Genomic DNA, 12,648 nt, shown 5'->3' on the forward strand with positions numbered 1-12,648 from the left:
CTGTGACAAAGTGAATTGGTTGCAGCTCGGATGCTTCCTTGGTGGTCAGGAATGCAGGATTGTAGTTTTCCGAGCAGCTTGTATAAGAGAACTGCCTGGCGATTGTGTTAGCAATGTCTCTAGGTGAATCATAATTATTTCCCTCATGGATGATGTTTCTGATTTTTATTGATACTTTTTTTTCTATTTATTCTATTAACTGTGGACCAAACCTCTGATAACTTTGTGTTGCTGTTAATCGTAAAGACAAAGCTTCGCCAGGAGTCTCTTTTGGTTTGTCTGATTGTTCTACGAGCCCTAGCTCTCGCTTGTTTGTAATTGCGAAAGTTCTCGTTTGTGATATTATTATGGAAAAGCCTGTAGGCCCTATTTCGTTCACATAGCGCTCTGCGGCAATCTGGTGTCCACCATGGAACTCTATGCTTAACGCTATCTGTCGAAGTCTTAGGGATGGTTGCCTTTGCTGCATTTATAATACAATTTTGAACATTGTTTACTTTATCATCAATGGTTTCTCCAACAACTTCGAGCTTGACGCTCCTTGTGAAGGCGACCCAATCTGCTCTTTTTACGTTAAATTTGGGCGCTGAAGGCGTCCTCGTGGTGTCGCATGAATATTGAATACAAGTAGGAAGGTGATCGCTTCCCAACGAGTCGTCAATGGTGTGCCACAGGCACTTGGCTGCTAGTGTTGAAGAGACCAGAGATAGGTCAATAAAGCTCAAATTACCGGTATTATCGTCTATTCGCGTTGGACTACCATCATTTAGAAGAACCAGATCAGAGTCGTTGATCAACTCAACTACTTGCTCACCTCTACCATTCATTCGCAGGGAACCCCATGATGTATGACGAGCATTAAAATCACCTAGAATTAATTTATTGTTTGGCAGACTGTCCTGAATAGCAAAATGCTCATCATAGATTAGCATATTACCAGGTGGACAGTAAGCTGAGCATATAGTCAGATACGTGTTATTGAATTTTACTTTGCATGCGACGTGTTCCAAAGTAGAATTAATCGTCACTTCAGTGAAAGGGAGATTCTGGTGGATGTACATGGCGACTCCGCCTCCACCCCTTCCCTCTCGGTCTTTTCTACAAAGATGGTAGTTTCTTAGCGATACGACCTCGTCAGAGACTTGGTCGTTTAAATGGCTTTCTTGTAGAACGATAATATCGGGAGCATAGGACGAGGCTAATAATCTAAGGGAGTTTAATTTTGATCTAAGACTTCGACAGTTCCATTGTATAATGGTATACGCGTGGATTACGTTTTATGGGGTTTGGAAGTGCCTTGTCCACCGGTTTTTATTTTCTTTTTTTGGGAGGGAGGCGCCTCCTCCTCTCCCTCGCTTCCCGAGGGCCTCTCTCGGGAATTTTTGGAGACAGTAGCCTCCATGGCCTGCTCCCCTCCACTAGGGATGCGCCCGGCGGAAGATGATCTACCCTTACGAGTAGACCAAAAACCAGGCGAAGTCCTAGTGGGGGTCGCCTGGACTAGAAGGTGCGATCCGGATTGTGATTTGGTATCGTCCTCCTTAAGATGCTGTTTTTGCTGGGTTGATTCAGCAATTTCTTTAATTGTCTTATTCAATTCTTTAATCTGATTCCTTTACTGTTTCTTTTAATTCGGAAATTTCCTGGTCTTTAACTGCGAGCTGCTGACTAACACTGATTGCACTGAAAACATTGTTAGTTACTGCTGAGGCGTAAGAAGTATTGGATTTGCTTGTCAAACCTTCAACTTTCTTTTTGGCCTCACGGTAGCTAACATCGTGCTGTCTCATGTATGCTAATGTCTCAGTCTCCTTCTTCAGGCTACTGCATTCAGCAGAGCCTGACTGATGGGGACCTCCACAGTTAGCACACTTGAGTGTCTTTTCCGTGCATTCAGTGGTATCATGTGCTCCAGTACATTTACCGCAAGTGAATTTGTTAGTATCCTTATCCATGCATCTTAATGAGGTGTGTCCAATTTTTTGGCATCTATTGCAACGCATTGGTTTTTTAATATAAGGTCTTACTTGAACAATCTCATATCCGATTTTAACAGTACTAGGAATTTTTGGTGAAGAAAAAGTCAAGAAACACAATCCGGTCTTTATTCGCGCATTCCCATCCTTTTTGGTCATGCAATTTACGTCTACTACGTTTTGGTCATTCATGGCATCAAGAATTTCGCTTTCTTCCATTGTCCTCAAATCCCTGTGAAAGATTACTCCCTTACAGGTATTTGGGCCAACAGGAATAGTTACTTTTACTGTAATGTCATGAATCTGCGTCAGCTTAAGTAAATCATTAATCTGAGACTTAAATTGCACTTTCACAAGGAGGCTGCCATCTCGCAATTTACGGACAAAATCAAAACTGCCTTCCACTTGACCATCAAGGACCTTCTTAATGATAAAGGGGTTGACGTTCTGCAAGGATTGATTTTCATTCATGCAACGGATGTTCACGCACCTTGCGTTCTGGGGAGGGATATCAATGTGTCGTCTGGGTCGGTCATTGGTCGGGGTTCCATTACTGGTCAAAGTGGTCTTAGAAACGTTCTGAGTCGCCCCTCCTCCTTGGGGAGGAGGAAGGGTATTCGGGGTGTCAATCATACTGGGTGTCGGACCTGCCAGGCCCGTAGTAAAGAACCTGTGGGGTGGGGCGTCGGGAAAATGTGACGGGTGTAGGGCGTAGGACATTTTATCCTACGCCCTACACCCGACACCCGTCACATTTTCTATTTTATTTTATTTATCCTATTTTATTTTATTTAACCTATTTTATTTTATTTATCCGTCACATTTTATCCTACGCCCTACACCCGACACCCGTCACATTTTCCCGACGCCCCACCCCTCAGGTTCTTTACTACGGGCCTGGCAGGTCCGAACCCTGGGCCAAAGCCCGTTGTCCTGAGAGGACTACCTTTCCCTTAACTATTGTTTCAACCTATTCCCAATAGCTAAGAGAGGATAATAAAAAAACAAGTCTTTCAGTTAAGCGTCCTCACCCCCCCCTTAGCGGAAGCCTGGTTGCGTTCTCCAGTACCGACTAAGGGATCGGAGTTGTATGTAAGACACCTTCCTACCGCCGAACCTGCCTAGTGCGAGGGACGGTAAGTTGGTGCCCACCCCCCCAAGCGAATACAGGAGCTCACAAGGAGACTCCCGTAGGCTCAGGAAAGTCACACAGAAAAATAGAAAAAATTCAGGGAGAGAGAAAAGTTGCGCCCAAAGGACGCCCCAGACTACTGGGCCTCCATACCCAGGGGTCACAGCCCGTAAGGGCTACCCTGGGGTAGAAGAGTGCTGCGGGTCTGGGGTGGGGGCCGACTACTTCTACTGTAGTCTCGTGCTACCTTCAAAAACAAAGCACTGAAGGTGCAGGCAAGGCACTAAAAGTGCAAAAAGTCTGAAAACAGCGTTTACTCGACTAATTTACGCTACGGAAACACAGAAACAACAATGTCGAGCAAGACGAGAGGCCCCGGAAACCAGGGTAGCTCCTGTGTCACAAGACTTATTATTTGTTGCTGCTGCGTTTACAAAAAAACAGGGTTTGAGCTCATCAAGATCTCATACACGAGTGTGTATAATTTCTCCTCCTTGTGTACTGTATATATTTCAAACTGTTAATATCACTTTATCATTTGCAATAGATATGTGAGCCCAAAAAGAGAGGGTGGGGGGATAACTTCTGTTCCTTACCCTTTTGCTTATATATATATATATATATAATATATATATTTATATATATATATATATATATATATATATATACATATGTGTGTGTGTGTGTGTGTGTGTGTGTGTGTCTGTATATATATATATATATATATATATATATATATATATATATATATATATATATATATATATATACACGCGCGCGCGCGCGCGTTTTCCCCTCTACCTGCATATCTCCTGTCAGGTAATGTATCCTGTATTTTTGGTTTCGCTTTATTTCGAGTCATTACTGGACATGACACGTGCACTGAATGCCAAAACAAACAACCAAAAAGAACAACAACACTGAATCACTTATTAGTATTGTTTGTATATAGAAGTTGACAAGATTGTAACGGCTTTTTCTTGGGACAACTTCCGGACCAAAATGGATGATCGACTTTATACACATCGCTCATTTCATCGTTAAATGATATAAATTGGTTTACATAGGGCCGTGAGTATGTCTTTTAGAAAAAGGTGCAGTGTAAATAAATTTAAAAAACGCTATTTCTTGGCCCCCCCACCCCCGCGCATGTTATCAACCCTTTGTATTTGCATATCAAGTATCTAAGCTACTGCTAACTCCATCGAGAAAATTATTATCTGTAGCAGCCAGTCCAACAACAGATTTAAAAGGGCGAGAATCGTTCTTTCGTGACAAATATCCGGAATACGTTGTTGTTCCATATATGATTGTCGTTCATCATCTTCATCTTGAATTTTTTTTCCATCATCTTCATCTTTTCATCATCTTCATCTCCCTCTTATTTTCATCATCTTCATCTTTTCCTTACGTCTTTATAAATAGACCGTTAGAATATAATAACATGATAATAATAATAATAAAAAGTGGCGCGCGCGCGTGTGCGTGTGTGTGTGTGTGTGTCACAAAAATGTGGATAGATAGTAAGAAGAGAGAGAGAGAGAGAGAAGTCGCTGGTCGAGGAATCGGACATCGCACAGCTGACAGTGTAAACAAAGATGGCGACCGTCTACCTAGGCTTGCGCTTGCACTCCTCTAAACTTGAGAAAATTACGCTGAATAATGTCAGTCTGAGCGATACAGTCGACAGCATTAAGCAGACAGCAGCTAGTAAAGGCAAGACCTCGGCGGATAAGATCGGTAAGTGTTTAGGGATTGTGAGAGAGGTGGGGTGATGAGACGCCATGGTTGGAAGCTTCAAATTTGATGAATCATATTGTTGGTCAAGTATTTTTTAATGTCATGGGAGGTCGTGGGAGGTCATTATGTTGCATATTTTGGTTATATGGAAATATTAGTCATATGTATATACCCGTATGATGTGATATTTTAACGATTTCTGAGGTTACAAGAGAGAGATATGGAATGACACTTATTATTATTTAATTACATTGAAGGAGCTTGTTTTCAGGTTTAAAAGTGCTTGAATTTTAATAAGAAAGTAGAAGAACTTGGGAGTTTAATATCCCTAATTTGGTTGTTAAATTATATGTATATTAAGTTGATATGAGAAATATAAACATATTTTAGTCTTATGTAATTTGAGAATGGTTATGTTATTTTGTAAAGCATCTTTGTATTTTGAGTACTAATATTGATTATCAGGTAAATACAGGTAATGATAATAGCATAGAAATTCCCAACCAACTTTGTGGTTTGCTGTTTTTTTTTCCTTAGAGTCTTCTGAACCACAATCAGAGCTAATCTGTCAGAGGCTGGTGGGCTATACCCTTTCTGCTGTGAATGAGGCATATGTAGTTTCCACTCATAGGTCTGTTCCTTTCTGGGAATTTTTCTTCTAGCCACACCCATCATACCTTCCACATTCCCCTTGTATGTCCTGCTTTCCCTGAGTGTCGTCCGCTTTTTATTTTTGAAATAATGATTCTGATATTGTATGACTTATATTGTAATATTATATATCATGCAATACACTTTAAATGTGTTTTTATTATCCAATACATAATATGTGACTGAGGATTTTGTCATATTTGCATGTCTTTAGTAATTATTATCATTTTCATACTTAACCTAATAACAACAAGGTGGATATTTGCCTAAGTGTGATCCTTCTTGCAATATAGCAAGCGTATGCAGCTTCCTGGCAAGAGATATCCTGTGGCTCGAGGCACCACTGAGCCTCTCGGAGCATTATTCACCTACCCTATTCAGAGGGGGGATGAAAAGTTTTTTATTTTAATTTTATTTAGTTAAGTCAAGACAAATGTTTATATATAACTGTAACTACAATGTTTATATTGAAACGGAATGATGTTCAAAATGTATATATGGTGCTCCTCTGTGATGTGATAGGACGTCTTATGGAAAATATTTTGATGCTGTGATATGGAGTCATCCACTTTGTGACTTTTGTAACTTGATCCAAGTTGGAAAATTTTCCGTTTGCACTAAATGACTTTTTTTTTTTTGAATTTGGGGTGCATTAAAACAAATTTTGATGCTCACAGACAATATATGGAGCGTGACTGCTATTCTAATAACAGAACTATGAAGGTGCACAGGTACCCTAGATGGCAAAGTGTAATTTTTTTTTTTCAGCATTGATGCTCAACCATGTAATATATGTTTGATACTTAAAATTAAGCCTTGATTTATTTAAGATATTTTAAGTTATTTAGAATTCCTTGTAACAACATATTTACTTTTTATTAAGTAATAAGTTAGAAATAAGTGAAAATTACAGAATAGTAGATAACCAAGCTTTGTGGACCATGTTGAAAGTACCAAAGAAAGAAAAAAAGGAAGGCAAATAAAACTGGTATAGTTAAACTGGTTTATAGAAGAAAAAGGATGACCTTTAGATCTCGTCCTTGATTTGATTTTTAGGGGTGAAGAGAGAGTGCAATGGGCAAATCAGTTTTTACTTTGATTCCTCTTTAGGGGCCCCTTGTACTGTCTGTACAAGGGGCAGTATATTAATGCACTGTATTAATGCAGTGAAGGTAAAATCTTTAGATTGAAGATGGTATCTTATAGAACATTTGAAAGAAAATTGAAAAATATAATTATTTTCTCGTCAATTGCAGAATTAGTCCACTGCGGTGTTATTCTAAATGGATCAGAGACGCTGGAAGAAGCAGGGATCACCTCAGGTGCTATGATTCACTGTCTTCCTAAAAAAGGTGAGGTAGCTCTTTCGTTAAATGTTTGGCTGATATCTGAATCAATGTGCAGATTCTATATCTTTCTGTTTTTCCTTGTTTTATCTGAGATTGCTAAACTTTTTTTTTTTTTATGTACAATGTGGCTAGATGCCTTTTTTTGTCATCATCATCATTTTAACCAAATCCCGACGGGCCCGGCGAGAAGTGGCAACCCCCTACGCCGGGCCTATGCTATATTGCATCGGGAACGTCACACTGGTGTGTCGCCATGTCATCAGACATTTAGCCGTGTCACATGGGTGTGACACATTGTCATCATTGGGTTAAGTGGCAATGCCCATTTATTTATGTATGTCTAAGTTGTTCAAAATATGCAGATTGTCTATGAAAATCTATTATTGTGTGTGCAGCACACAATAGAAAATGGTCATGATTTATTAGAAAACTGACCATTATGGAAAGATGGTTTATTAATATCATTGATTCACAGATATTTACAGTCCAGTTATTTGATATGGGATGCATAAGTGTTCATAGTGATGCAAGAACATCTGTTTGATAAATACTACTATCTGAGTTATATATAATTTCCTTTGCTTGACCATAGCTATTATTATTGTGCAATTACTATTCATAAATTATACTATAGGTCATACCATAATGGTGGATGTCTAAAGCCTAGACGGTATATTTGATCTTATTGCTGATTAGAAAAAGGGACTCAAATCATTCTGGTTATATGATGCTGTCAGCCAGACAGCTGATCTAGTGCTGCATTGTCATCCAAGCAGCTGTTCTAATTCTGCAGTGTTGAAGATAGTTAGCACAGCACCATTGCCATTAAACTCTATAGTAATGAGAAATTATTTAGAAATTTTTCTTTTAGCTTTCTGAGAGCTGCTTATGGTATGAAATAAATTACAGACTTATTTGTTACTTTTGACACTCATGGTTAAAGTGCATAAGATAAAGAAATGATTCTCCCTACAGCCATACTTGTCTTTGCAAACAGTGTCCTGTTTGGTAAGCTTTTGTCATGTCTTTTAGCTCCATCCCCCTTTTACCGAGGTCAAATACCTTAGGGGTGATACAGATTCTTCTTGAGCTACTCTTTTATGTATGCTGTAAAGCACATACATTTCCTAGATTAAATATTTCAATGATTCAAAAAAGGAATATCTGGGTAAGTGAATTCATTGTAGAAGTATCAAAAAGCAGAAAGAGTTTACAGCCTCAACTGTTATAGTTATGAGAGATAACCCTGCAAATGAATACTTGTAGTGCAGGAAACAGAGAAAAACCACAGAGGGCATATGGTAATATTTTATGTTCAAGACAAATGAGAAAGTCTGTTGGTTCGGTTCTCTCCCATATCCAATCCCTTGTAAATAGAAAAAGATCTGATTTTTTCCCTTTTCATTGTACTGTTACTATTTAGTATTTCAGTTAATTAAACATCAAAAGCCCTGGGATTGGTTGTGTCCTGTTAGAAAGGAAGCGGTGCTTAGTGTGTTGAGTTGTCAACTAAGATTTTCTCTGAAATGCTTTGGCACTACCTGTCTCTAACTATGTTTGCTGACAGCTGTTCTAATGCTGCAGTCTCAGTCAGTCAGCTGTTCTCATGATGAAATGCAAATAGTCAGACAGTCAGCAGGCACAAATGCCCTTGAAGCCTCAGCTCCCATTTCAACAGGAATGACCCACAAAGTTTTCCGTACTTTCAGTATTTTTTAAATTTTTATTTTAATAATGCTTTTAAAAGTGAATTTACTTGTTTTCCCATTAGATTACCACCATCTTAGCCATCAGGACCAGGTGACTCTTGTATGAAATTAATTGTGTGTAATTACTATTATTTTTTATTTCAGAGGAGCCTGTTACTGTGGCAGTCCCCTTAAGTCTCCCGGAAGTGCAGACGTTGCTGGTATCTCTGAGAAATGTGGCTGCTCATCCAAATTTCCGTGCTTTTATACAAGTGGGTCTTTTGTCTCTTCTCTTTCTTCACCATCATCTATCTTCTGTGTCTTTGTTCTCTCTCTTTTTTTTTTTTTTATTGATGCTGATTCGTTATATGTTGTGAAGTTTTGATCTACTTGTTTTAGAGCAAGTATGTATGTTATTTTGTGTTCAAGATTAACTTTGAGTTTAGTTATCTCCATTTACTACTGAAAATGTAATTTTTTTTATGGTTAAAACTTTCATAGTTGATAAAGAGATTCTGAGGGAGCAGTGTTTACTGGGATTTCTTGCTCAAGCATATTAGAAATAACTTTTTTCTGTAATGATTCATGCCAGGTTTATCAAATAAATACTTTATGGTAATAGTGCAGAAAAATATCTTGCTTTTGACTGCTTTATACTCAATGGCATAAAAAAATACTGGACTTCAAATTGATTTGAAATTTCATATTTTACAATAAAAAAGCCAATACTAGAAGCTCATCCACTATAAGCAGAGCTAGCTGTAGGCTGTCTTACTCAGCGAAGGAAAAGATGATGTTTGTTCGTGATTCAGAAACTGCGAACCCCAGAGATGGTGGAAAAGGTGCTCTCGTCGTGTCCAATTGCTCGCAGTGAGCCAGCAGCTCTGTCCATGCTGCAAGATCCTGAGCTATTTATGGGGCTCACCAATCCCGATAATCTAAGCAAGTGAGTGGTTGTGGGAGGTTGTAAAGTAGAGGCTGGTGTAAGGCGGTGTATGACTGAATTATGCTTAAATGATATTCATACATAAGGTTAATATAGTATTTATGGCTATGATTATTATTTTTAAATTTTATATCCTTTATTAAGAAAATATGATATATAAATAAAATAAGAACATAAATAGCTTCTGTTATTGCAGCTTACTAATATTAATGTTGTTTTATTCGTTATGCCATATGAAGGACATTTTCAATCTAAAGACAAGAAGAAAAAAAAAAAGGGACTTCACCAAATATTGAATCTATTCAATTTAGCAGTATGTCAAAAGTCATAACAAACCAAGTAATAAAATAAAAGATGTATTATCTCTTGTTAAATAGGGTTGTAGATCGTAATCCTGCAGTCGGAAGAGTGGCAGAGTACGTGACGTCCCTCATGACATCGGACACCACTTCCCCTCGACGGTCACATCACGTCTCCTACTCCATGGATGCTGTTGGTGGATTACCAACCCGCTCCTCCTCCTCATCCCCACTCCCATCCTCTTCACCCTCCTCCTCCCTCTCACATCCTCCCCATCCTCTTCATCCTCCCCCTCCTCCTCCTCCTCCCCCTCCTCCTCCTCCTCCTCTCCTCCTCCTCCTCCTCCTCCTCCTCCTCCTCCTCCTCCTCCTCCCCTCCTCCTCCTCCTCCTCCTCCTCCTCCTCCTCCCCTCCTCCTCTCCTCCTCCTCCTCCTCCTCCTCCTCCTCTCTCTCCTCCTCCCTCCTCCTCCTCCTCCTCCTCCTCCTCTCCTCCTCCTCCTCCTCCTCTCCTCCTCCCTCCTCCTCCTCCTCCTCCTCCTCCTCTCTCCTCCTCCTCTCTCCTCCTCCTCCTCCTCCTCCTCCTCCTCCTCCTCCTCTTCCTCCTCCTCTCTCCTCCTCCTCCTTCCTCCTCCTCTCCTCCTCCTCCTCCTCCTTCTCTTCCCCCCCCTCCTCCTCCTCCTCCTCCTCCACTTTCTTCCTTCATCTCTCCCTCCTCCTCCTTCTCCTCCTCTTCCTCCTATCCTCCCTCCTCCTTCACCTCTCTCTCCTCCCTCCTCCTCCTCCTCCTCCTCCTCCTCCTCCTCCTCCTCCTCCCTCTTTCTTCACCTCATCCCTCCTCCTCCTCTTCTCCTTCTTCCTCCTCCTTTCTCCTCCTCCTCTCCTCCTCCTCCTCCTCCTCCTCCTCCTCCTCCTCCTCCTCCTCCTCCTCCTCCTCCTCCTGTAATGGCATAGTAATAATTAACTTACTAAGTGATTGTATGTTTACTTTATTCAATTCCATAGAAGTAGCTTTCATGAGGTAATTGTAATTATTAATGAGCCATAAAAGTTTGTATGATAATTTCATTCAAACTTATTCATGTACCTTTAATGAGCTTGTTATTAACCAGTTGTGGAAGATATTGATATATCTTACATTCATATTATTACATCCTGCCTTTAGTTGCAGTGATTAAACCTTTTTTTTTTTTTCACGTACTTTCAGTCGGGAGATTCGGCAGGCGGGAGTCGCAACAGTGGGTCTGTGGCCTTCCAGCCCATCACGCCAGCACAGTTAGCAGCAGCTCTTGCCAGTGCCACAGGTAGGAGAGGGAGATGAAAACGGAGAGAAAGAGGGAACAAGGGAAGAGCAGGGACATGGGAAGGGCAAGGTAATGGGTGAGGGAGTGGGGTGAAGGAGTGGGAGAGGAAGTGGGATGAGGGAGTGGGGTGAGAGAGTGGGGTGAGGGAGTGGGGTGAAGGAGTGAGGTGAAGAAGTGGGATGAGGGAGAGGAAGTTGGAGTGGGAGAGGGAAAGGAAGTGGGAGAAAGAGAGGGAGAGGAAGTGGGAGAAAGAGAGGGAGAGGAAGTGGAAGATGGAGAGGGAGAGGAAGTGGAAGAAGGAGAGGGAGAGGAAGGGGGAGAAGGAGAGGGAGAAGAAGGGGGAGAAGGAGAGGGAGAGGAAGGGGGAGAAGGAGAGGGAGAGGAAGGGGGGGGGGAGAAGGAGAGGGAGAGGAAGGGGGGGGGGGAGAAGGAGAGGGAGAGGAAGGGGGGGGAGAAGGAGAGGGAGAGGAAGGGGGAGAGGAAGGGGGAGAAGGAGAGGGAGAGGAAGGGGGAGAAGGAGAGGGAGAGGAAGGGGGAGAAGGAGAGGGAGAGGAAGGGGGAGAAGGAGAGGGAGAGGAAGGGGGAGAAGGAGAGGGAGAGGAAGGGGGAGAAGGAGAGGGAGAGGAAGGGGGAGAAGGAGAGGGAGAGGGAGAGGAAGTGGGAGAGGGAGAGGAAGTGGGAGAGGGAGAGGGAGAGGAGAGGAAAGGGAGAGTGAAAGGGAGGGGAATCTGGAGAGGGAGAGATAGTAGGAGAAAGTGAGAGGAAGGAGATGTCAGACTGGTAGTTTCAGGTTATTGGGGTGTGAATTTGACATATTGGTTACTAGTATGAGAAAGAGAGGAAGACGGGAGATGCGATGGTTTTAATAAAAGGCATCATGGGTGTTTGGGGAGTAAAAATGGTGCATGTTGATGAGAATTGCCAAATGAAAAATGGCTGAAATCTCAAAAGTTTTGTTAACTGGTATAAGGATTACCTTTGATTAAAGTAGATAGATATTTTTAAGTTATTGTTGTTGGACCTGACCAATTAGCATGTCAGGTTATCCTTTTAATTTCATGGTAAAGGTCCATTTTCTCTTTTTTCTCTATAATTTGAAGTCATTTTAAACTACAGATGCCAAGTTTTATGGTAAATATTAACTGTTATACATTTGTGTGGAGTAGTATGAGCTAATATATTGTTAAGTACTGTGTCCTTTTAACGCCATCTCATGTGTTTCTATTTATGATAGATGATATGATTTGTTTTAAAAAATCAGATGTGCCCTCATTTGCTAAGGAAAATTGAGAAAAGAGTGATATTGTTTTAAAAACTATTTTCTACATAAGAGATTTAATGATACACTAGGTATGGGAGATTCTTGAGTAACAGTTGGGTTGAAAAATGAATTAAATTAAATGAAATTGTAAATTATGTGATTATTTAGATTTTTAGGTTTCTTAAAACTTACAGATGAAATCATATGTTAGACAACTGGGCTTGGAACAATAATTATGATAAGAATTTTGAGAACCAAAGATCATGCAAAATATGATTGAGGTAACAGGTTAAAATTGTAGAGA

At 40.7% G+C, this 12,648-nt stretch overlaps 1 protein-coding gene across 1 annotated transcript in view; it reads left to right on the top strand.

The window, feature by feature from the left end:
- The first annotated feature begins 4,667 nt into the window (after positions 1 to 4,667).
- Positions 4,668 to 12,648, top strand: part of LOC122256499 (ubiquitin-like protein 7) — a 14,751-nt gene continuing 6,770 nt past the window's right edge. Inside the window, 6 exon segments of the mRNA XM_086552730.1 lie at positions 4,668 to 4,848; positions 6,756 to 6,851; positions 8,702 to 8,808; positions 9,349 to 9,482; positions 9,860 to 9,974; positions 10,951 to 11,083. Of these exon segments, the coding sequence (XP_086408856.1) occupies positions 4,707 to 4,848; positions 6,756 to 6,851; positions 8,702 to 8,808; positions 9,349 to 9,482; positions 9,860 to 9,974; positions 10,951 to 11,083 (727 nt within the window). The 5' untranslated portion in view covers positions 4,668 to 4,706.

The sequence above is a fragment of the Penaeus japonicus genome, unplaced genomic scaffold (genome assembly GCF_977035675.1).
Source record: "Penaeus japonicus unplaced genomic scaffold, GWHDUDI00000001_assembly GWHDUDI00000027, whole genome shotgun sequence".
Taxonomy (NCBI): domain Eukaryota; kingdom Metazoa; phylum Arthropoda; class Malacostraca; order Decapoda; family Penaeidae; genus Penaeus; species Penaeus japonicus.